Below are 24,345 nucleotides of genomic sequence, written 5' to 3'. Positions count from 1 at the left end.
CTGGAGGGAGTCCAAGTAGTGTTTATGCAGGGGACGTTGTCGAAGCCATGTTATGTCAAGGATCTGGAATATTCTTACCACGTTTATGCCATATCCAAAAATTTCATTACTTCATAGAGAATGTCCTAGCAATCTTTTCTTACTTTTGAATTCTCCATGAATTGTCAAACTAATAGAAAAAACTTATCTGCGAAAAGATCTAAACCTACCAAACACCACCTCGTTCACTTCACAATATACATGGTCTCAGTTTTATGTTTGTTGTTTGTTATTTGGTTTTTAGGAGCATTAGCAACTAAGGCCATATTGCTCCGGGATATGCGGTGGTCATTTCCTGACCTTTCCACATCCTCCATATTTGGTGGTGATGGGCTCGAACCCCGGTCTAATCAAGAAGCGTGTGCTACGCACTGCTGCTCCTTCCCACCTGGCTACGGAGGCGCCGTCTCAGTTTTAATCTCAATGTCTATTTCCACTTACAGTCTGCCAAACCCCATGTAGCTTTTGACAGAATCCCAGTTGATTCAACCACTGCTCATCTCAGTTGCCCAAATTATTTGCTGTATGGTTCCTTTTGTTTAAAAGATGGTACTTATGCATATGTCCATTCCAATATTACCTGTTAGAGCCTTAGTAATCTGAAATCTCCTCTTTTCGATCTTCTCTGGCTTAAAATTTCCCTACCACATTCTGTCAAGTTCATCTGTCACCTCTATTGTTCCCCCAACTCTTCCAACCACTTGACTCTTTCACTTCCTCTCTTTAAAACTTAACTTTCTCCAGTCCAACTTTCTTAACAGTGAGGTAATTTTCTTTGGTGATTTTAATGTTCACAACTCCAGCTGGTAGAGATTAGGCTTTTGCAATTACTAATGACCTCACACAGATTGTTTGTTCATTTACCTATCAAAATAACAGATAATCCTAACCATGCAGCCAACACAATCCTGAGTACACGGTCGAGGCGAGTGGTCCTCTAGGCACCTCAGATCACAACTTGTTAATGGTCTCTTATCCAATGGAGCCTTTCTCTGATGGCCATTGTTGACCTAGCATTGTTTGACATTACAAGAATGCCAAAATGGGATGATCTGCGAGATTTCTTTTCTTCTTTTGCTTGATCGGATTACTGTTTCAAATCTTCTGATGTCTGCTCAGATTGTGTCAGTCAGATTATCCTTGTAGGGATGGAATCCTTTATTCAACACTCCACCTTAAAATCTTATCCTTTATCTAAACCTTGGTTTTCCAATAAATGTGGTAAGGCTATTAAGATAAGAACGTTGCATATCATAATTGGTTTGTTTCCAAATCTCCGGGTTAATTTTCTGCCTACACCAAACAACTTGCAACAATTGTAAAGCAGTTATTAACAATTCAAAAATAGATTTTGAGCAGGCTATAAATAGACTGTTTAGATGTTAGAAGTTGTGGCCAAAGCTATTGGCCACAACTTCTGCCCATCTCTGTTCCCACCTCTGTAAAAACCAGATGGCTCTATTGCCACCTAAGCTAAAGATAAAGCTGATCTGCTAGCATTCTACTTTTCTTCCAACTCTTCTATTGATGATCTATTCTATTGATGATCCCAGTACGCTATTTAATGCATCCAGTGTTCTTATGTCAAAAGGATATCAGAAGGATTTTGATCAATGTTGATGCTAAGAAATTTCTCCATTCCATTGCACCGACTTCTACTCTTTTCTAAAGTAATGGAGAAATCAATTAACAACCAACTCAAACTATCTAGAAACCTTCCATCTGATCAGTGAGCCCCAGTGTTGATCCACTGGCGATATTCTGGCTTATGTTACCCATCTATGGACAAATTCAATGAAAAGTTTGGTGAAACTCAAGCAGTTCCTTTTGACATTTCAAAGGCTTTTCATCACGTTTGGCATAAAGGTCTTCCAATAATGCTTTCATCTTATGGTATCAACTTTTTTCTTTTGTAATTGAATATCCAGTTTTCTCTCTGACCATTTACTACAGGTGATGTTAGATAGCTCTCTGTCTTCTAACTTCTCCACACTCCACTCCTTTTTCTCACTCTTTTCCTCTTGTATATATTAGCAACCTTCTTCCATTGACCGGAAATCCTGTCCATAGTTTTGGTGATGATAGCACATTGCATTCCACCTCGCAGTTTGAGGAACCTTGCCCAGCACAAACAGCTTCAACATCTCAAATATTCATTACCAGTTCCTTAAATGATGATCTCCAGGTAATTCTTCAGTGGGGCAAAGAAAACTTAGTTGGTTTCAATCCTTTAAAATTCAGTCCTGTCTTATCCTGCAAAAAGGATTCTTCTGCTCCTATGATTCTTGGATGACACTGATTTCTAGGCAAGATCACATATCTCTATTGAGGATTACCCCGACTTCTAATCTCTCTTGGCATAAATACACCACAAACACAGCTTCCTCTACATCTAAAAAACTAGGTTTTTTCTTTCACTCTCATCGTTAATTTTCTTCCAAAACAGCTGCTTGCACTGTCAAATCACAAATTCACCCTAACATTGAATATTGTTCCCATATCTGGGGACAATATTCAATGTTAGTTTCAAAGTGCCCCCAAAATCTCTCACAGGCTTCTAGATTCCAATCAAAAGAGGGCAGTTAGATTAATTAATGATTCATCTATCTGCCTCTAATCACACAGGCAGATGTAGACATCCTCCTCCTGTTGTGGGAACAGCCACCAACTCTACAATCAGAGCAATCACCAGAACCAAAAGTTCGACCAAGGGTATTTTTGTCTCGAGACTCGAACTCCAACTCTGCGATAAAGAAGTAGAGTAGCACATCAGAACGCAGCTGCAGATAGCAACAAAGGCAATAAAAATGATTTCTAAACATGAGTCGTACAGCTCTTTCTACATTCAATGCCAGCAAACAGACTTTGACGAATTACTGAAGGACCACTCTTTTGGCCTGTGGGAACTATCATTCGGCCTTTCTACAGACGACTCCCCTGTCCCTGGCCCTAAGTTACCAGCTAGTGACTTAGCTATCAAAACAAGTGAGCATGAATGACAACCCGTGCGTTTTTCAGACATCCAGGAATCTCTACAGGAAATAACATTTACAAATGATTCATCTGTCTCTTCAGCTTACCAGAATTTCAATGACACTAACTCTTGTGAAAACATCTTTCTACCCTGTCACTTGCCAACAATTAAGCCAAACAACTTATGCAGCATCAAAAGATGCAATTAGTGTATTCTATATGAATGCACGCAGTCTTGTAAAACATAATGATGAAATCCTCACTCAACTGACATCATGGAATCTGCATCCAGACCTGATGGTTTTTACCAAAACCTGGTTCTCTCCTCAGGTTTCAATCCAAATTCCAGACTACTTTCTTGTTCAAAGTTGCAGAGGTGATTCAAAAGGTGGTGGAGTTGCTATTTATGTTCATAGTCATCTGTGATGCTCTGCCTTTCCTATCTCAAATCTGCCTGATCAAGCTTGTGAACTCACTTTTATCCGCATTGCCTCTTTGGTGATCGGGTGTCTATAATGACCTCCCTCAGCTTCAGTTAACAGCTTCCTTGTAACTATTGACAACACTCTCATTTCACAAACAAATCCTTAAGCCTTCTACTGATTGGTGACTTTAATATTAACATCTAGGAGGTCTTGCAGGTGCAAGACCTCCTAGATGTCATTACTTCAAATGGTTTCTCTGTTCTTACTGATGGAGGTATTCGACTAGAATGGGAGAGTCCCATAATTCCCTTCTTGACTTCGCAATTGGGGAATGCTCTCTCATGTATGCAATACTTGATACAACTATTTCGGATCATCGTCCCATCTTAATGGTAATCGAAAATGAAATAAATGAAGCAGAGATCATTCATACTTTCAAATCTATCAGTCCAGACTCTCTCAATCAGCTTTGTTACAACCTGCAGCAATCAATGTGGGATGGAGTGCTTGCTACAAGTGATCCTGAAATTGCAACGAACTGCTTTTTAAAGCATATCCTAAATTGCTATGAAAAATACGTGTCATATATCAGGAGCCCAGAGAATAAAAAGGCCACCAGGCCAAGAGGGAAAATATGCCCATTCATATCAAACAAGATTTGTAATATGTTAAAGAAAAGAGACAACTTTGCAAGAATTGCTAGAGCAACAGGAATCGAGGCACATAAAATTAAATACAACGTATAGAAACAAAGTCACTGACTGCATTCAGTCAGAGAAAAGAAAATACTATAGTTCTCAACTTACAGGTATCATAACAAGCAAGAAAAAATGGACAGTTTTGAACAAACTATTACCGGGAAGGAAACTGAAATCACAAAGCTATGCTGGAGATGTAGTTGAAAACAAGGTACTCATTTCAGAACTTGACTTCAGAGACAATGAAATGAGAGAATCTGCCAAGTACTCAGTCAGAAACTTTTTTTTCTCGTTCCTCTCTCCGATCAAGAGATTTTAGAAGCAGGGAATCAATTGAAAGAAAAGGGAGCCCCTGGCTTTGATGAAATATCTCAATCTCTGCTGAAAAAGGTCCTTAGCTCAATTCTTATGCCACTGAAGTATATATTCAATCTCTCCTTTCAATCTGGTAAATTCCCTTCTCAATTCAAAAAAGCAATAATCATTCCTGTTCCAAAGGGAAACCGTTGTAACTCCAACAACTTTCGACCAATAGCTCTACTCTCGTTTTTTGCAAAATTACTCAAAAAAAATTCTTATAGCAGACTCATGGGTTTTCTTGAAGAAAATCAGCTCATCCATGAACAACAGTATGCTTATCGCTCTAAAAGATCCACTGATCTTGCAATTGTTGACTTCTGCTCAAGGATCATTGATAGTCTTGAAAAGGGTCACTATGCTATAGCACTGTTTCTTGACTTATCTAAAGCTTTTGACTGCATAAACCATACTATTCTACTTAGCAAACTCAATAACCTTGGCTTGAGAGGGAAAATTAACCTTCTCCTTGAAATCTACCTTACCAATCAGCCGTTTGTCGTAAGAACAAATCAATCATACTTTGACATCTGTTATTTCTCCAGGGGAGTACCTCAAGGCTCACTTCTTGGACCTATCCTATTTGTTTTTTTACATCAATGAATTTCTCTCTCTTCTTCCATCTTCTCACCTAGTAGCGTATGCCGATGATATTTCCATCCTAATCACAGATAAAGACCCTAATGAGCTCCAACTCAAAATCTCTGCCTTGCTTTCTGTGATGCATAATTGGCTTCAAAAGAATCAGCTTATACTGAATCCAGAAAAATCAAAATATATGGTGTTTAGAACGAAAAACAAACCACTAAATATTGATGATAATTTACATGATAAGCTAAGTTTGGCAAAACAAATGATAACCCTACGAAAGAAAATTTCGTCACTAGTGGGAATACTCGCCAGGGCCTCTGCCTGGGTATCTCCTCCTCTTCTCAGACAAGTATTCCTTTCTTTAATTCAGCCGCACCTCACCTACGGAATCATCTCATGGGATACCACCAGCCAAGAAAACTTCGCGAGAACCAACTCCATTCTCAATCGATGCGTTCGCTCAATTTTGGGCCTTCCATGGAACGCATCAGTTAGTTCGAGATACAAGGAAGTGAGACTTCTAAGCATCTACCAGCTATTGCAGAAAGCCGAGGCGATCCTTGTTTACAATGCTATGAAGACAGCAGAGTTTCCCCCTCTCTTCAGATCCTTTTTCATAACCACAAACGAAGAAGAAATATCATACAATCTAAGAAATGAAGCCAACCTGAAGATTCCACTTTTCAGAAAAGCCATAGGTCAGAAAAGCATAAAATACAGAGGTGCTAAAACCTGGAACAAACTTCCTGCAAAAATCAAAATGTCACTTCACTAAATCAATTGAAGAAACTACTAATTGAACACATCACCAGGGATGTCTGATTCAAATTATCTTCCACTCAACTCCTGGATTTTAAAAACACCAACATGGAAATAATGTACAAATGTTAAAGGAGGCAGTTGGCAAATAGTTTGTAAATTTCTGTGCATGTATCTCATCATTTTTCTTTTCTCTCCTCATTTAAATGTAAAAATGTTCACAATAATGTTATAAGTAGTGATGCTTTTTGAAGTCTTCTGTAAAGAAATGTACAAAAAAACTCCAATTTATTTATTTCTTTCCTGTTGAACATTACCTGTACAATTTCAGAACTGTATATTTGTATATTCATAATTTTTTTAAGGGAACACCCCCTAAAAAGCCATTGGCTTATGTGTTCTCCCTACCTTTTTGCTGTTATCTCCCAAAAAAGTGTAACATAAAATAGGGAAAAACAAATTATTATTATTATCTCTAACAGTCTCTCCACTCTGTCTCATAGATGTCCTGTTTCTGCTGCATGCCTTTTCTATAGATACTTCCATGAGTGCTGTTCGGATTTGGCTTCTATAATTCCTGCTCTTTCTTCCAAACCAGTCAACATCCTTTTATTTTCCAACTTTTCTTCTTCTTCACTTATTCATTCAACTTCTGCTTTCTGGAACAACCTTCCTTCATATGCGTTTCCTGAAAAGTACAATCTGCAGAAGTTCGAGTCTAATGACAACAGATATCTTCTTTCATCATCGCAACCTTCAATCCATGCACAGTACTAAGTATTATAAGTTCTAATACCTCTCATGTTTGGGGTTTTCATTGGGGGAAAAAAATTAAATAAAAATATTAGAAAATAATTTATTTTTGAATATTGTACATTTTCCAACTCTCATCCTAAGAAAATAAATTTTTCCAAAATAGACTATTATGGCCTTAAAGAAAGAGGGAGAAAGAATGCGTTGAAAACACAAAAATAAAATATCAAAACCTAACCTAGTTTTGACATTTTACATTATCTTCTTAAATGCAATATCGCAATTATAATCATGTAGGAAATACTTATGATGAATCACACACATTCTGTGAAAATACTAAAAAAATTTGACAACTCTGAAATAAACATTAAACAATTTACTAAGTTCAAGTACTTCAACCTATCCTGGACAGTGGAAATGGGTTAAAGTTTGAAGGTTACTCATATTTAGCAGATTCAATCAAAGCCATCAAATGTCACACAAATGATTTTAGACACAAAGCATTCAATTCAATTCAAAGATCAAGCATTCAATCAAAGCCATCAAATACCCTAGTGCAGGTATGATGGATTTCTCTCAATTCAATCATCTGATCATGCAGCTAGCATATGTAGCTACAAATAAGCAGATTAGGGATTCATGCCCATATGCTACCACAAAAAATACATAGCACTTTGGGAAATGAGATTCCACAAATCCTGATTCCTTTAATTCAATACTTACACAGTTGCAATGAATGTATAAACTCTTATCTTTAGTAGTCTCAAGAATAAATGAATTTCCACCCCATCCATGACTGTGAACCACAGGGCAGTCTTTGTTCAACTTAAATCCATTACCTCACAGTGGAATTACAGGATAACATTCCAAATGAAATATCTGACCTTATAGTTGGTGAGTTTAATGTAACACTATTTGGAAAATAATGTATATATTTTATAGTTATTAAAATATTTAATATCAAATATAACTTTATTATTCATAAACCTTCTAAAAGTCACATTCTTAACTACTAAAACATACATTACAGAGAGAAAAACTACAGGCAACTTGGAGTCATTAGTATGGAGTGGGAATGGCAAGGTGAGTGAGAGACCTTGAGCCACTAGTTGTTTTTCACTCTACTTCAGTATCCCAGATCTCCAGTATAAAAAATAATCTCAGGCAGATATGCATTTCTTAATTTGTGTGCTTAAAAATCATGAAACTGAAAAATGTGCATTTATCAGCATGTACATAGATTTTTTCCTTCATAAATTCTAAGCTATACCAAATACACTTTCGCAAACTTAAGGATCATCACAATATTTTTAACCACTGAATGGGTGTTCAAGAGATGGTGATGTGCATTCCATAACCTCTCCTATCCAAATATCAACCTCACCTTCTCAGGGGAAACTGACCCATTTCCACAGTTATACTTCTGTGACTCGGTCACAGAAGTATAACTGTCCCATCACATACAGAGGAAATGCTATACCTGAAGCCTGTCTAGCAGCTATAAGGTGGTAGCCCCACCACTAAACTTGCCCCGCAAAAGGCTGGTAACCTATCTGGGGGACATTCTAAATACTCGAAATAAGCTGGACGGATCTCAAGAATAATGACCTAGGCAATGAATATAGAACAATGATTAAGGACATTAAAGTAGCAACTTGGAATGTTAGGGGAATAAATCAAAAATTAGATGAATTGACCATGGAACTAGAAAATAGAAATATTGACATAGCAGTCATTACCAAAACAAAAAAGAAGAACAAAGGATCCAAAGAAATAGGTAACTTCATAATGATATATTCAGGCATACCAAGTGAAATGTGGGCATCATCGGAAGTTGCTGTTATAATAAAGAAAGAATAGGAAAACAAAATATTAGACTACTCTTGGATATTACCCAGAATATTGAAATTAAGACTAAAAATTCTATCTTATACAATAACTATCATTGGCATCTATGCACCAGTAGAAGGCAACATTGATGAATTTTATTTTATGAAACTGTAGAATTTTCTGACGAATTACAAGAGATCACAAACCAAACTAACAAAAATTAATACCTCGTACTTGCAGAAGATTTTAATGCAAAAGTCGATGCTCAATCAATAGACAAATGTATAGGATCAGAAGGTGAACCGGTGGTCAACAATAATGGAAGATGTTTGATAGACTTCTGCATTTTTAATAAACTTAAAATTACAAATACTTTTTTCAGACAAGAATATCCATAAATTCACATGGGAAGCAAGAAAAAGTCTATAATAGATTATATTATCATTAATGAAAATTTAAATGACAAAATTAGAGACACTAGAGCAGCGGTTCTCACACTTTTTAATGTGAAGACACCCTAAATCCATTATGAAAAATTCCCGGGCAGTCCCAGCACTGGCAGAATATTTTGTAAGGTGCAAAATATTCTGCCAGCATATGGCAGAATATTTGGCAAAATAATCTGCCATTAAGTGTATGGAAAAATATTCTGCCAGCGTATGGCACAATACTTGGCTTTTGGTACAGGATTTTTAAATAAATTTTTTATTTAAAAATTGGCATCATACGCATTTTATGCACAATTTCTTTATCTCTAAGAATAATAAATTGTATGAAAAAATCTAAATTAAAGAAATAATATTCGATTGTTTTTTCATACTTATTTTAATGTTTTTAGAACAATAAGTTCATTTTCTAATTTATATCCAGAAACTAAAATAATTCAAAACTAAAAAAAAATACAAAATTATATCATTTGCTAATATTACTCCACAAACAATAAACTATCACCACACCATGTAAACCCCATTTCTAAGTAACTGTCTTGATACATGAGTTTTTGTCTTTTTTATAGTTGAACTTGTGCTTACTTCGATTTTTCTGCTGCTGCTCCATGAATTATCTTTGTTGTATGCCACTATTTCTTGATTCAAATGTTCATTACTATCTTGATTTTTTTCCCTTTTTAATAATAGTTTTCCATGGTCACTGTTTTAAAGTATTTGAAAGAGAAACATTAACTAAGACTTTAATGTGCAAAACATGCTCAACTATATTCACAACTAGACACACTGATATGCCAAAGAAGGAATGCAAGTTAAGGGCTAAGATCCGCTAAGCGAGTAAGAGCATTCGAAACGATGCTGTGCTGTTTCAAATACAGTGTATGCGACGGCTTGGCTTGGCTGTTCAGTATATATAGGTGTATGTACATAAACACTGCGATGCGGTCAGCAATTATTTCATGATACTTCTAATTTACACAGTTGCATGAAAATCAACAACCTTTTGTAGCGACGGCCATGATGTAAGCCGATGCGAAATTTGATGTCGTGGCACCCCTATAGAGTAACCAGCACCCACTTTGAGAACTACTGAACTAGAGTATTCACTGGCAGTGAAATCGACAGTGATCACTACCTAGTAGAAATCACTTTCAAAATAAAAAGAAATTATCTTAATAAAAAGAAGAAAATACCAACAAAAACTACTAAGAAATTAAAAATACATTTGTTGGAAGATGAAAGCCAATTGAAAGAAACTCAAATCAGATGAAAGTGATAATGTTGAGGAAATCTGGTCAAACATGAAAAAATCAATTATGGGAGCTGCTGAAGAAAGTCTTTGGATATAAACCTATAAAAAATAAAAACTGGCCAAGAACTTGGAATGAAGAATTGAAATAAACAATGAGGGGGAAAAAAATAAAAAACCTATAAACTGTTCCTACAAACTAAAAAGCTACATCTACACAAAATATAAAGAGGTTAGAGCAGAAGTCAGAAAACTAACCAGAAGAATCTGACGAGATGACTGGGATAAATTTGTTAAATCCTGAGAAAGTGATATCATGGGCCACAGAGAAGAGGTTTTAAAATTTTTTAGACACAAATGATCAAATAAAAAAAAAATTCAACCACTCAAGCAGAATGGAAGCAACACTATTCCAAACTATGGTATAATCCGGGCACTAGGGAATTGGAAGAAGAATCTGTGGTAACCAAAGATGAAGAAAATATAACAATGTAAGAACTAGAGTTCTTACATTGAACAAAAAACCAAAAAAGCTCAGGCATAGTCAATTTGAATGTAGAACTATTTAAATATGGTGGCGCCTTATTAAAAACCGCGCAACTAAAATTATTTATTATATGGCATAATCAACAGATACCCAAAGATTGGAAAACAGGAATAGTAATCAATTTACACAAAAGAAAGACTCCAGAAATAACCCTAACAACTATAGAGGGATAACACTGCTATCAACTGCTTCAAAACTCTAATATACTAAAGAATAAACTTAATAAATACTGTGAACAATTCTTAGACGAAGAACAATGTGGGTTCAGAAAAGAGAGAAGCACAATAGATGCCATTTTCTCATTAAAAATTTTGGAGAAAAGAAGAGAATTCAACCTATCAACACTTCTGCTGTTTATTGATTATGAAAAAGCATATGACAATGTAAACCAGGAAAAACTTTGGCAGATTCTACATGAAGAAAATATCCCAACCCAACTCAGGGAAAGCAATGCAAAGCCTATATAAAAACACAAAAGTCTGCATAAAATATTCTAATGGCCAACTATCAGACCCAATTACCACCAATAAAGGAGTCAAACAAGGATGTGGACTATCACCAAATTTATTTAGTATCTACATCAATAAAATTATTAAAGAACGGAAACAAACAATTAACAACGGAATAAAATTGAACAGAAATAAAATCCAAACTACATTATATGCTGATGACCAAGTTATAATTACAAAATCCAAAGGTGAACTACAGATAGCAGCTAATGAAGTGAAATAAAATTGGCAAAAAGTAAGAGATGAAAATCTCCACCTCAAAAACAAAATCAATGGGATTATAGAAAAAACAGAGTCAAAATTGTTATTGATGACAAAATAATAGAATAAATATCTGATTTCCCCTATTTGGGAAATTTAATATCAAATGAAGGGAAAGACATCCACACTAAACTACAAAAATATAATAAAATGAATGGAACGATTAAACGCCACTTCAGAAAACAAATGACAACTAAAACAAAATTATGACTGCATAACATCACTTCAAAACCAGCCCTCTTCTACAGCTGTGAGACTTGGGTCATAAATAAGAAAGATGCACACAAACTAGAAGCAGCACAAATGAGATTTTTAAGACCACTATTAGGCTTTACAAGACTAGACCACCAAATAAATTTAGATATTCATGAGAAATTAAAAGTAGATAACATAGTAAATTACATAAAACAGTATCAGAAAAAATGGACCAGCCACATAGAAAGAATGAACCCAAACCGTATCCCAAAATTAGCCTTTGACTACAAAACTACAAGGTATTCTTGTATTGATTGCGGCCTACAGGGTTACCCCTATATACCGCTGTAGTATCTGTAGGTTATTTATAGCTAGCAGGTGTGTGTGTGTGTGTCGGCCCTGGAGTCTTAGCAGCCAGGGAGCAAGCTATCTGCGTCCCGACTCCCGTCCCTCGCCACATGGAGGCGCTCCAGGAACTATCTAAATTACAGTAAGTATAGGCAAGAGTGGGTCAACCAAGACAACGATGGCAAGATCAAGGCCACCTAAAAGAGCTACAACAGAACAGGTCTTAAAGGACCTAAGCCAGACCAAGTTTGTGATGATGACCTCTGCAAAATGGAGAACAGGGGCGAGGTGAACCTGCTGATAATTTTTTTAAATATATTATTAACAGCACAGTCAAACTTATTGTTGAAAAATGCTGCTGGAAGAACCTGGATGTAAAAAAGCATTACATTAGACTGCTTGAAGTGAGAGTAAATGGGGGGAAAAAAAGCACCTCTTTTGATTATTGCAAATAATGCTAGTAAAAAACTTTCATTGGTCAAATCCAAAGGGGTTTTTTTTTTTTTTTTTTAAAGTAAAATGTTGCAATGGGAGACTGCATTACAGATGGATTAAAAAAATAAATAAATAAAATATTACATAAAATATATTTTGGTAGGCCCACCTTTTGCCCAGATAATGCGGTAGTCACTAGGCGAGGCACTGGGTCCACTAGTTCACAAAAGCGTTCCACGGGTATTTCCATCCATGCTTGCTGCACCGCTGACCGTAATTCCATTGCATTCCTGGGTGGAGGATTCAAAGCTTGAACAGGCCTTTCCACAGCATCCCAAAAATGCTCCACATCAACCCCGTTCATTGGGTTGATGTCCATTGAACGGGGGAGGCCATTCCATGTTGGTAAAATCTGCAGAATGCTCTTCAAACTATGTTCTAGTCACCATGATTCTGTGGGGAGGCGCATTGTTCTGCTGGAAGAGTCCACGGGGCAATGGACTCTTCTGCTGGAAGAGTCCATTGCCCAGAGGGTGCACGATGACCATAAAGGGATGCAGATGGTCTGCAAGGATGAACACGTAACCTAGACCATTCAGAGATGCGTCTAGATATACCAGAGGTCCCAACATGTGCCAGTTAAACTCATCCCAGCCCATTACCAACTGTCCACCTGCCTGAACAGTTCCTTGTTGACACAGTTGCAGTTTCATGCAGTTTCCTCCAGATACACACCCTCCTGTCCACTCAAAATAACTGGAAATGGGATTCACCGGAACAAGATACCCGTCTCCAATCATCCCAGGTCCTGTGTGTAGTGGTGTTAGCAATGAAACTCTGGTGGGTCGGCAGCTCCCATAACCTATTGTGGCTAATGATCATCTGATGGTCTTGGAGACATTTCTGGCACTTCCCTTCAAGTTGGAAGTGATTTGTGCCACTGTCACTCTCCAGCTGGCTGAAACAGACAGACGTCGACAGCCATGTTCATCTGCCACCTTTCTCTGCCCACAGCGCTGTCCACGAAGAGATGTCATTCCAGTAATGGTGTATTCCCAATACACTCTTGTTACTCTCAAACGGGGATAGTGCAATTTTCGTACCACCTCTGCGATAGTGTCGGGCACCCACATCATCCTTCTTTCAAAGTCTGTTAACTCACGACATTAAATTATTGCCTACGTGAATGCAGTGTACCTATATACCTACCAAGCGGTGGGTTCGTCCACTAGCAAAAGGGGTTACAGTGTCGTGTTGCCCAGGAACCAGGTATCCCATGAACCCTGTCCTTTCAGTGTATATATAACACATGGAAATACATTATAAAAGGTTGATTTAATCCTGCAGCTCAGCAGTTCTTAACTTTTAGTTGGATGTGGACCTACAAGCATGTTTATGTTATTTAGATTAGGTTTAAGTAACCTGAAGCACATCAATATTGTTTAAAATTCAAACTTAAACTTTGAATTAAAAAAAGAAAAAAAGTCAGACTTGTTTTAAGATTTAAACAATTTTTAAGGTTCATAATTTCACAAATTATATAAAATATGCCCTCTTTGAAACTTCTACAAAAATTTGGACTCTAGTTTTAAAAAAAAAGGCTACCTTAGCCTAACTCGGTCAAGTTTTAATTTGTTTTATCTCAGACACAACAGTACATGTATAACATTTAAGACTACTAAACAATACATGTCTTATTTACCTTGCAATTGTATTTGGTTGGGGGGGGGGGGAAGATGTAGTATCCAAGCAATAAATGAGGGGTAGATTGTCTTTAATTACAACTGATTTATTGTGCATTTAAATTTAATCCAGCATTCTTTCATTTTGCAATAAAAATTATTTTGCAGCAATTTCCACTAAGTTCCATTTCTGATCAGCTGATAATTAGCATAAATTCAACTGTATATGTAGAATGTATTTGAAATACGAAATGCACAAGGCATAATCCTTATGGGTTTTGGTAATTAACTATACAAATCAGTGTAGATACACCATAGTTTAACCATAAATTTGAACTACGTATGTAGTGTAAAAGGCATTTTAATAGTATCTCATATTGTGGGTGCCTTCACAACAAGATAGCTGGTACTGCACTACTTCAAATAAATAATGCTTCTCTAGTAGAGAAGACTACTGGTATTTATTTTCAGAGGATACCACCAACCCAGACAATTGTTTCAGAGCTAGTGGGCTTCATCATCAGTGGGCAGGCAGGTACCCTGGTGGTGCAACATGCCATCACAGTTGCGAAGTTATCCACAATATGAGAGATGTCAAAGGATGTTGGTAATAATGTATTTGAAAATGAAGGGTGGTGGTGGTATCCTCTGAAAATAAATAACAGTAGTCTTCTTTACTAGAGAAGTGTTATTTATTTGAAGTAGTGCAATACCAGCTATCTCGTTGTGAAGACACCCACAATATGAGATACTATTAAAACGATGCCCTTTACACTAAATACGTAGTTCAAATTTATGGGTAAACTATGGTGTCTCTACATCGATATTATATATATAGAATGTATGCACTATTAAGAATTTAAACACATTATATGATGACTAAAACATTATAAACTTTACAAACTTTCAAATTCAGGGAACAGAATCATATTCCCTGAATTTTAACCCTGCAACAGGCATGCCGAAAAGTCACAAAATAAGAAATATCTTTAGTAACCAGTCAAGTTATTCAAAATAAATTATTTCCTGACTATCACACTTCTAAATAGGGGCGGCTCGTTGGTATGCGCTGCGGAACTGCAGTACCACCAGCTTTTTTAAATCTATATATACAGTCAACGAAGTTAAAACAATGCAACACAATTAATATTTTTATTAACAGGTCTTGCATATAGTATACTCATCCTCTATTTCCAATAATCATTTCAATTATAAATAGATAAAAATAAAAGATAGTTTTCAATTTTGAAGTTCAGCCGTAGGTGGAACTGTGCACTACACAATTGCACATTTAGGCCCCAGTGGTTGAGTTAATGCTTAGTTGGCAGGTTGCCAATGTGCAATATTAAAGGTGATAAAACGAGTCAAAGTAACTGCACAGTGAGCAGTGCCGTTTTGAACAGTGCACCAAACTTGAATGAAAAGTTATTAATCTATTTTCAACAAATAAAAACCGAAGAATGGATTTTGTTTTTAAATAAAACTGAGATTACTCAAGTCTGTTAATGGCAAGTGTCCAGTTAATGTTTTGTAGCAAAACTTAACCTGCTTATTATTATTACCGTCTATGTCTACGTGTCTTACAACCGAGACAATTTAATGTAACTTTAAGCAGCACCCCCGTACATCAGAGTCACAAGCCGCCACTGCGTAAGAATACAAAGTAAAAAAAATCCAAGCTGAAACCAAAACTCTATGGAGAAAATGTGCCCAACGCACAAGTGTGTGTATCTGGTATATTTTATATACCACCGTGGATTTTTATGGTGATAAAATTCCAAATAAAAACAATCAATGATGTATACAGAAATCAAAGTCACTGCTATAATTCTAATAGATACTTTAATGCTAAAAATTAAGGGGAAGGGGTGCACTAGGTGCAACAGCATGCAGTCTATCTCTTCCCTTTGCCCATTGTACGGTTAATAAACTATCAAATGAAATATTAATTTGATATATGATGTAAGTTTACAAAAGAGCACAATGTATATTTTATTTAATCAGTGTGCTGTATAGTATAGCACCAAGGTGTTTTCATGTCTTCTGTAAGCATATTAAAATTAATATAAATACTATACTAGTTTTATTTAAATATAGACAATTTTTAGTATTTCGTAGTATTCTGAAATTAACTGTTTTTAAACTAGTAATTCTTGTCTAGAATATTAAATTTTATAATCAGTCAAAATTAAATGTGCTTCTTTCAACTCAACAAATTTTATTAATTCATAAAGCTACAAGAAAATAACTCCAGGAAATAGCATTTTGCAAAAGCATATAAAGACCCTATTCTGGAAACACCGGAAGGACGCTATCAAAATAGCAGCACTAGAAAACTATGTACTGGTATATTTTATATCTGTTTTGTGAAACAAGATAATTACTACAAATTTTTCTGCAAACAGAGTCCAAATGATTAGAGGTGAAACCCTTTTAATTATTAAATATTTTATTACAATCCATAAAGGATACATATAGTGCACAAAACATTTATTAGAACCACCTGAATGGAAGCCTCAACAGTTCAAGATTGGGAAATTTTATTTTTACAGGCTTCAAGTTAAAGCTTTCAGTTCTAACAAATGGTCCACATTATGTATATAACACTTACCTTGATTTAACCTAACCATATTCCCTTCATAAGATATTTAAACATCTCAGGTACCTGCTATAACAGCTTACAATGAGAACATGGTGAGGGAGGGAGGCAAAGTGACCCTCTATAACTAAAAAATTTTCGAGCAGTTCCACGTGTTCACAACTGAAGCACACACACACTACCTTATCCAAGATGAATAGGATACGAACATCCTATAACTCAGAAGATGACTGAGGTAATGGAAAATTTGATGTTTTGTACAAACAGAAAAGCAGTAAAAAAGGTCAATCCCTGTTTCTGTGGCACAAATTACTGATGAGCTACTGCCTGTTCTGTTGAAGTCAATTAATTCACAAGTTCAACACTTTACAGTTCACGGCCATTCTGTAATGTGATCAGGTTTTTCAGAATTTTCATACCTTTCCCACATTCTGCAGAACACTTTCTCTAGATTTGAAGCATAAATCTTCACATTAAATAAGGGACTTTCTGTACGTGATCCCCAGACTTTTGCACGGATAGCTTTAAGACTGAAAGAAGGCAAGAAAAACTCTCAAAATTTAATTTTTCAAATATATATCTAAAATTCATTATAAAAAGGTCCTAAGAAACTAAACAATTATGAACTTTTATCAAATTAAAAAAAAATTATAAGAAATAAATAATTTTCAGCATACATTAAAAATAATCATGCACTACGCTGAATCAATGGTAACTTCTATAATGTCTCTGCTGATTAACGTCATTATTACAATCCACATATATTTTTATTGCTTTAAATATTTTAAAGATAATAATATTTAAAGTAATATAAGTAAATTTCATATGATCCGAGTTAATAGTGGACAAGGATGCAGATAACCAAAAATTATTTTACTTTCTACTTGCATATATCAGGTTTTATATATACTAGAATATTTCACCAACCTCTTCCCTCGGCTCCATTTACTGCTAGCTAAGGTGACAAATGGGACGGACTTGCGTAATAAAATGACTAAACTTAGCTTTGGAGGCAAATTGCTGCTATGGATAAAGGGATAGTTGAGCGGGAGAAGACAGAGTGGTAATCAATGGACACTGCTCTTCGTGGACTAATGTTATTAGTGGAGTCCCCCAGGGTTCAGTGTTCGGTCCATTGTTGTTTCCTGTATTCATTAATGATATTGATGATGGTATATCTGGCTTAATGTCCAAGTTTGCAGATTACACGAAGGTTGGCAGGGTTGTTGGTGACACTAATGACAGTACGCTGCTGCAACAGGATCTAGAAAAGTTGAGAAGATGGGCTGAGAGGTGGCAACTGAATTTTAACATTGACAAATGTAAAGTACAGGCGGTTCTCACTTTACAAGTTCCCGGATTTACGAGTTTTTTCCCCCAAGTATCAACAAAATCAAAAATATGAACATTAATTGAAAAAAATGAATGTTGAAATTTTCGCTGTATAACTAAGCTATTTGTATCTCTAAAATGTCATTTTTAAGGTCACAAGCAAGACCTCCTTAAGGCCATAACAAAAGGTCGTGAGCATGGTTTGTAAATTGTATTAGTTACCAATTCAAATCATTAAAATGCACTACACTTTGATCATTATCATATGTTCTGTTATAATAATCAATTTTAAATGCCTTTGTGATATTTTTCTAAAGCACATTTTTGGAGGTCACGCCCATAAAACAATAAAAACAATTTGCACTTTCCGGTTTATTGGGCTTTTCTGTTACTGCAAGCAATTATAAATGGGTAGTAAACTATCTTCTTGCATTTGTGAAAATACCAATTGCTGGAATTGTGGTTTTTTTTTTTTACGTTATTATGGTGAAATGTGTTTCCCCTCACTGAAATCTTCAATCGTATAAAAAAAACAAATAAAATTTCAGAATCATTCCTTTTTTTTTTTAAAGCTTCATAAACTTGTTACTTCATGCTAATCGTGTTAGTTGCAATTTGTGTGTGCCGTTAAAAAATGTTTATGCACCTAATCGTGAAATTTATAATTAAAAGATATTAACTTGTAAACAAACGCCTCTTGAAACATTTCTGAAGGCAACGACTCCTTGTGCAACAAACCAACAAGTGCCGAGAAAATGAGTGATCAACGAGTGTGTATTTAGTCGATGATGATGAAGAATAAACATTCTTTAACATTTATAAGTCTTAAATAATTTCTCTATTATTATAATTTGCTTGATTTTACAGGCTACATTTTCATTTCTTTCAATAAATCAATCATTGTTTAAACAAACTAATTAGCCAATTATTTCATTGTTGAGAACATAACCCCTATTTTTAACCTTATGTCTATGGGAAATAAATTTCCGATTTACAAGTGCGCAACAGGAACGAATTAACCCATAAAGTCAGGAACTACCTGTACTGCATATTGGAATCAGTAACCCCAGAGTAACGTATCAACTGTGTGGACACGTGGCAGAGAAGAAAAATGCATGGGATACATATAAATTAACAGGTGACACAGAAGCCCATGATAGATATAAGTGGGTCTGTAACCAAGTCACAAAGGAAGTTAGGCAGTCAAATGCAGATTACGAGAAATCTTTGGCAAAGGATGCAAAGAAAAACAGCAAAGAGTTCTTTACTTATGAAAACTCTAGAAGGAAAGGGATGAATCAGATTGGTCCACTTGATATCGATGGTTCAACTGTTGATGATCCTGCTCAGGTAGCTAACAAACTAAATGAATATTTTGCATCTACATTCACACATGAGGAGTTATTCAGAGAAGGGAATGCTAGAGGTGTTTTAAACTCTGGCAGTAAGCTAGATAATCTTGTAATAACTGAGAGTAAAGTGGAGGAGAAATTGTTGAATATAAACATAAGAAAGGCACCTGGGGTGGACGGAATCTATCCAGTTATATTAAAGGAGGGGGCAAAGGAAGTAAGCAAACCCTTAGTCGTAATTATGAGAGCTTCTTTGGACTTGGGGGAGGTACCCCATGGACTGGAGATGTGCAAATGTGACCCCAAATCACAAAGGAGGATCAAAGGGCAACACAAGTAATTATAGACCTGTTAGTTTAACTTCTGTTCCAGGAAAATTAATGGAGGCACTGGTTAAAGAAGCACTGCAGGATCATCTAGACAAGACTTCAGTTAGAGCTTGGACACAGCATGAATTTGTTAAGGGGAAGTCTTGTCTGACCAATTTGATTGGATACTATGATGTAGTCACAAAGGAACTGGATGCAAAGAATAATTTTGATTTCATATATTTGGATCTTAGAAAGGCTTTTGATACTGTTGCACATGGAAGACTGCTGCACAAATTAGAGCAGTGTGGCACTGGAGGCAAATTACTGCCTATGGATCAAAGGATGGTTGAGAGGGAAAAGACAGAGTGGTAATCAATGGACACCACTCTTCGTGGTCTAATGTTATTAGTGGAGTCCCCCAGGGTTCATTGGTCTCAATGAACCCAATTGGGTTCAATGGGCCCAATGAACATTGGTTCATTGGGTCCATTGTTGTTTTCTGTATTCATTAATGAAATTGATGATGGTATATCAGGCTTAAGGTCCAAGTTTGCAGACGATACGAAGGTCGGCAGGGTTGTTAGTGACACTAATGACAGGATCTAGAAAAGTTGAGCAGATGGGCTGAGAGGTGGCAACTGAAGTTTAACATTGACAAATGTAAAGTACTACATACTGGAAGCAGTAACCCCAAAATAAAGTATCAACTGTGTGGTACTACACTAACAGTGGTAGAGAGTGAAGAGGACCTGGGGGTAATTGTGCAGGCAGATACGAAGTTTTCTGAGCAGTGCAGACAGTCTGCAAGAGCAGCTCATGGTGTCTTTTCAATGATATACAGGAATTTTTCTAGCAGGGATAAGGAGGTAATTATCCCCTTGTATAAGGCAATGGTCAGGCCACACCTTGAGTACAGTATACAAGTCTGGAGGCCTCATTTTAAGAAGAATGTAGAGCTGCTGGAACAAGTACAGAGAAGGGTAACAAGATTAGTGAATGGAACAAAGGGTTGCTCTTACGAAGAAAGAGCTCAAGTTTTGCAAATTACAGTGTCTGGAGACTAGGCACCTGCAAGGTGAACTGATTGAGGTGTATAACGCCTTGAATGGTTTGAGCATACTCAATGCTGATGGGATTCTTCCACTTGCTCAGATTACAAACCCAAGGGTGTATAAATTCAAATTGAGGAAAGACAGTTGTAGAATAGATGTGCGGAAATTTGCCTTTAGCCAGCGGGTGGTTGATTGCTGGAACAAACTTCCATCTGTCATTGTAGAAGTTGATAGCTTAAACAGATTCAAGGCAGAACTAGACAAACATTTGGAGTGAGTGGATGGGTGAAATGAGAAGGGGGGGGGTGCATGTTTTTTTTTTTGGCTGATGCTATATAAGCTTGCTTTCTTGCATCATGTGCCCTTGCTAATGCAATTTAATAATTTTGTTTTGCATGTATAACTATATTGTCCTTTAAAAAAATTAAAATTACTGCACAAAAATTATCAGGACCTGGAAACTGCTATGTAAAGTTGTCCATGAGCAAATATGCCAACTTTGTTTGAAACTCTGACCCTGAGATTTGCTGATTGCGATGAAAAATGCTACGAAACTGTCTTCCCTTCAAAGTAAATGGAAAGTTAGTGTCACTGGGAATTAAATCAATTCTGGGGACTTAATTTTTTAAATTATTTTCTAAATTTTACTTAAATAAAACTTATTTCAAAAGGAATCAGGTCAAAAGCTTGTTTATAGTCTGAGTTATTCAAGTTCAAAGAGCATCACAGACAGAAGGACACAAGCATATTATATATGAGTGTCGGGCGACCACTGTTTACCAAAATAAATAATAAAACAAAATAATATTAACACTATTCTGCTACTAAATAGTAACTACAGAGTAAAGCATCAGACCAGATCAATGCCATCAGAATCAATCAATATCTATCCTGAATGTGCACATGTTCATTTAAGTAATGAATGCAAGGATAAATTATTTTAGTCAAAAAGCTAACAGCTATGTATATGTACCTTGAGTTAAAAACAAGTGCATCTGCCCTTAATGAGAAAATTATTAATATTAATAGGAATTTATATACAAATACAGACAAAAAACAAAATACCAATTAGAAATAGAATTCATTGAATGGCACATTATCAGAGGCTAGCACCATTTAATATATCTAAACCTTAATAGTTTAGTCTGCAATTATGGTTTAGATTTATTAAATAGTGTTAGCCCCTGAAATGTGCCATATTCTATTTATAACTGAAATTTTATATTTTGTCTATATTTGTATATAAATTCTTTATTAATTTTAAGGTTTTCTCCGAGAAAATGCACATTTTTGACTAAGTACACATAGCTGGTAGTTGGGCTTTTTGACTAAAATAATTTATTCTTGTCTTCCAGCTGAAACAAGTGTGTATGCATGTTGTGTAAAACAGCGTGATATTCATTTATAGTTTATATTTATCCATAACACCAATAAAATATGCATGCTAAGTATAAAATTACCAATAAATTTCTAATAAATGACAATTTCCAAAAATTGTCAGCACTGTCTTAGACATCACCACAAAAATAAATTTAATGGCAACATTTGGCCAAGTGTGGTGGTCGTATTTCTTTTTAATGCAATCTCTGAATAAGAGTGATAACATGGCTATATGTGCATGTGAAGTGTGAACTGCACCATCGTGCTGAAACCACACTTTAGCATTCTCCCTCTCAGTGAGGTCCAGAAATTTGGCAACTATATTAACACATCACTAAGAGGTATGTACTTTTGGAAAAACGATGGGCCTTTGAGTTTACTGCTATTAAATCCAAACACCACCAAATATACTTTGTAATAGTCAGCAGTCAATTAATGTAGCTATTTTATAGAATTTTTCTTTTTGCACTTCTGTTATTATTTATATGAAATTGAATAAAAAGAAAAGAAATGGAACAAGATTTCAATACACCTGATATGGCATTATGATCATCACTGCGATGTAGTTTATGTTTGATGATTTATTGCAGAACAGTATCAGTATTGTGAGTACAATACACAATAACACTTGACAGTAAGTGTAAAGCATTTCCAGACATTCCTTTTCACAAGACTACTCTTTCTGGTATTGTTAGGAAAAGATAGTCTTGTACATTATATTGTATATTATATACAATTTTTTTTTTGCAACCATTCTTGCACATCGCACTTTTTACTGCTAGATGTTGGAATCTATTCTAACAAAATGTTGTGATACAGGATATTACCTATGACTAATGCACTTCGCAGAATACTGGGATTAATTTTCAGGCATCACATCTTTCTAATATTTATACAGTTTTTACAATTTTGATAGTTTATGTTGTTTAATTAGATTGTATAGTTCATCGTTGATAGTTTATATTCTGATCATATGATAGTTTTTTTTGCAACCATTCTTGCACATCACACTTTTTATTGCTACACATTGGAATCTTTTCTAATAAAAGATTGTGATACAGAGCATTATCTATGACTAAAATACTTTTTAGGATAATACTGGGATTAATCTTCCTCCTTTATAACATTTGAAATTTGCCCAGTTCATTTTCATTCTGATAATCTCCCATCCTCTGTTGAGCTTTATAACTATAAGTAAAAAAGCATTAGGAACAAAACCATTATCCCTCTAGCACATGCAATAATTAAATGAGAGCCTTTACTTTCTGGAACTAAAACTGATTTCCTCACTGTTTTATTTGTATTTTACTGTGATTTCCTCACTGTTTTATTTGCATAGAAAGAAAATGTAAGGTTCCACCTTACATTTTCTTTCTATGCCTTTTGCATCCATATAAGAGTTATGCAACCACATTTCATCCATATATAGTACATGTTGTCCTTCTCTAAAATGTTTCAAGGTCCTCAAATATGAAAATCACAAGTTAAAAATATCAGACCATTCTTTTAGAAAAATTCTATATCTGTTGCACATTTCTTTCAATGGAATCCTAAACATTTAATTATTTGTTGCAAAGTTCTTTTTCTACATTCAAGTCCTATAACTTCATTTAGTTGTCTGAGAATTTTCTTTATCATATGAAATTCAATGTTTACAGCATGAAACTCATTGACAACTTTGTATTACACTTGTCAAAATTGTCAATATGACTTTTGGAACATGGGTGGAAAAGTTTATTTGGTGATTTACATACCTTTTATCTCCTTTTTAATTCAGTAAACTGTTTGCTCTGATATGCCAGTTAAGGTGCAAAACCATGTTATATGGGACTAAGAATCAGTACAAAAAGGGGATTATGTTCTAAAAGCTAACAAAAATACACTTTTTTTTTTTTTAAATATATATATATATAACTTGGAAACAATATTTTTTAAAAACAGTAATATCCAAATCTGTTAATCCAAATGCTGAGTGCTTTTTTTCCATTTTTTCAATTATTAGCACTCAAGGATGAGCTGTCATATTTGCAGGAAGATCCTATAGCAAATTTTCTGTTCATTTTTCTTTGTTCCAGATTGTTGCTTCATTTAACGTATGATACCTTTCCCCCTTTTTGATGTTCCAAAATTTGATTTGTATCTTTGATTCTAGAGAAATCAAGTTTCTTTTGAGCAGTGCTTTTTTATTTTATTTTATTTTTTTTTTTTTTTTACTTTCCTTA

General features: G+C 35.3%; 1 protein-coding gene across 1 annotated transcript in view; it reads right to left on the bottom strand.

The window, feature by feature from the left end:
* Positions 1-16,513: 16,513 nt before the first annotated feature.
* The window catches only part of sxc (O-linked N-acetylglucosamine (GlcNAc) transferase sxc), a 211,300-nt gene continuing 203,468 nt past the window's right edge, over positions 16,514-24,345 (bottom strand). The window contains exon 21 of the mRNA XM_090369293.1: positions 16,514-17,226. Within this exon, the coding sequence (XP_090225419.1) occupies positions 17,070-17,226 (157 nt within the window). The 3' untranslated portion in view covers positions 16,514-17,069. The remainder of the gene's footprint in view (positions 17,227-24,345) is intronic.

Source organism: Mastigoproctus giganteus, chromosome 3 (genome assembly GCF_048544385.1).
Source record: "Mastigoproctus giganteus isolate SK-2022 chromosome 3, ASM4854438v1, whole genome shotgun sequence".
Classification (NCBI taxonomy): Eukaryota; Metazoa; Arthropoda; class Arachnida; order Uropygi; family Thelyphonidae; genus Mastigoproctus; species Mastigoproctus giganteus.
This window is presented reverse-complemented; position numbering and strand designations above follow the sequence as displayed.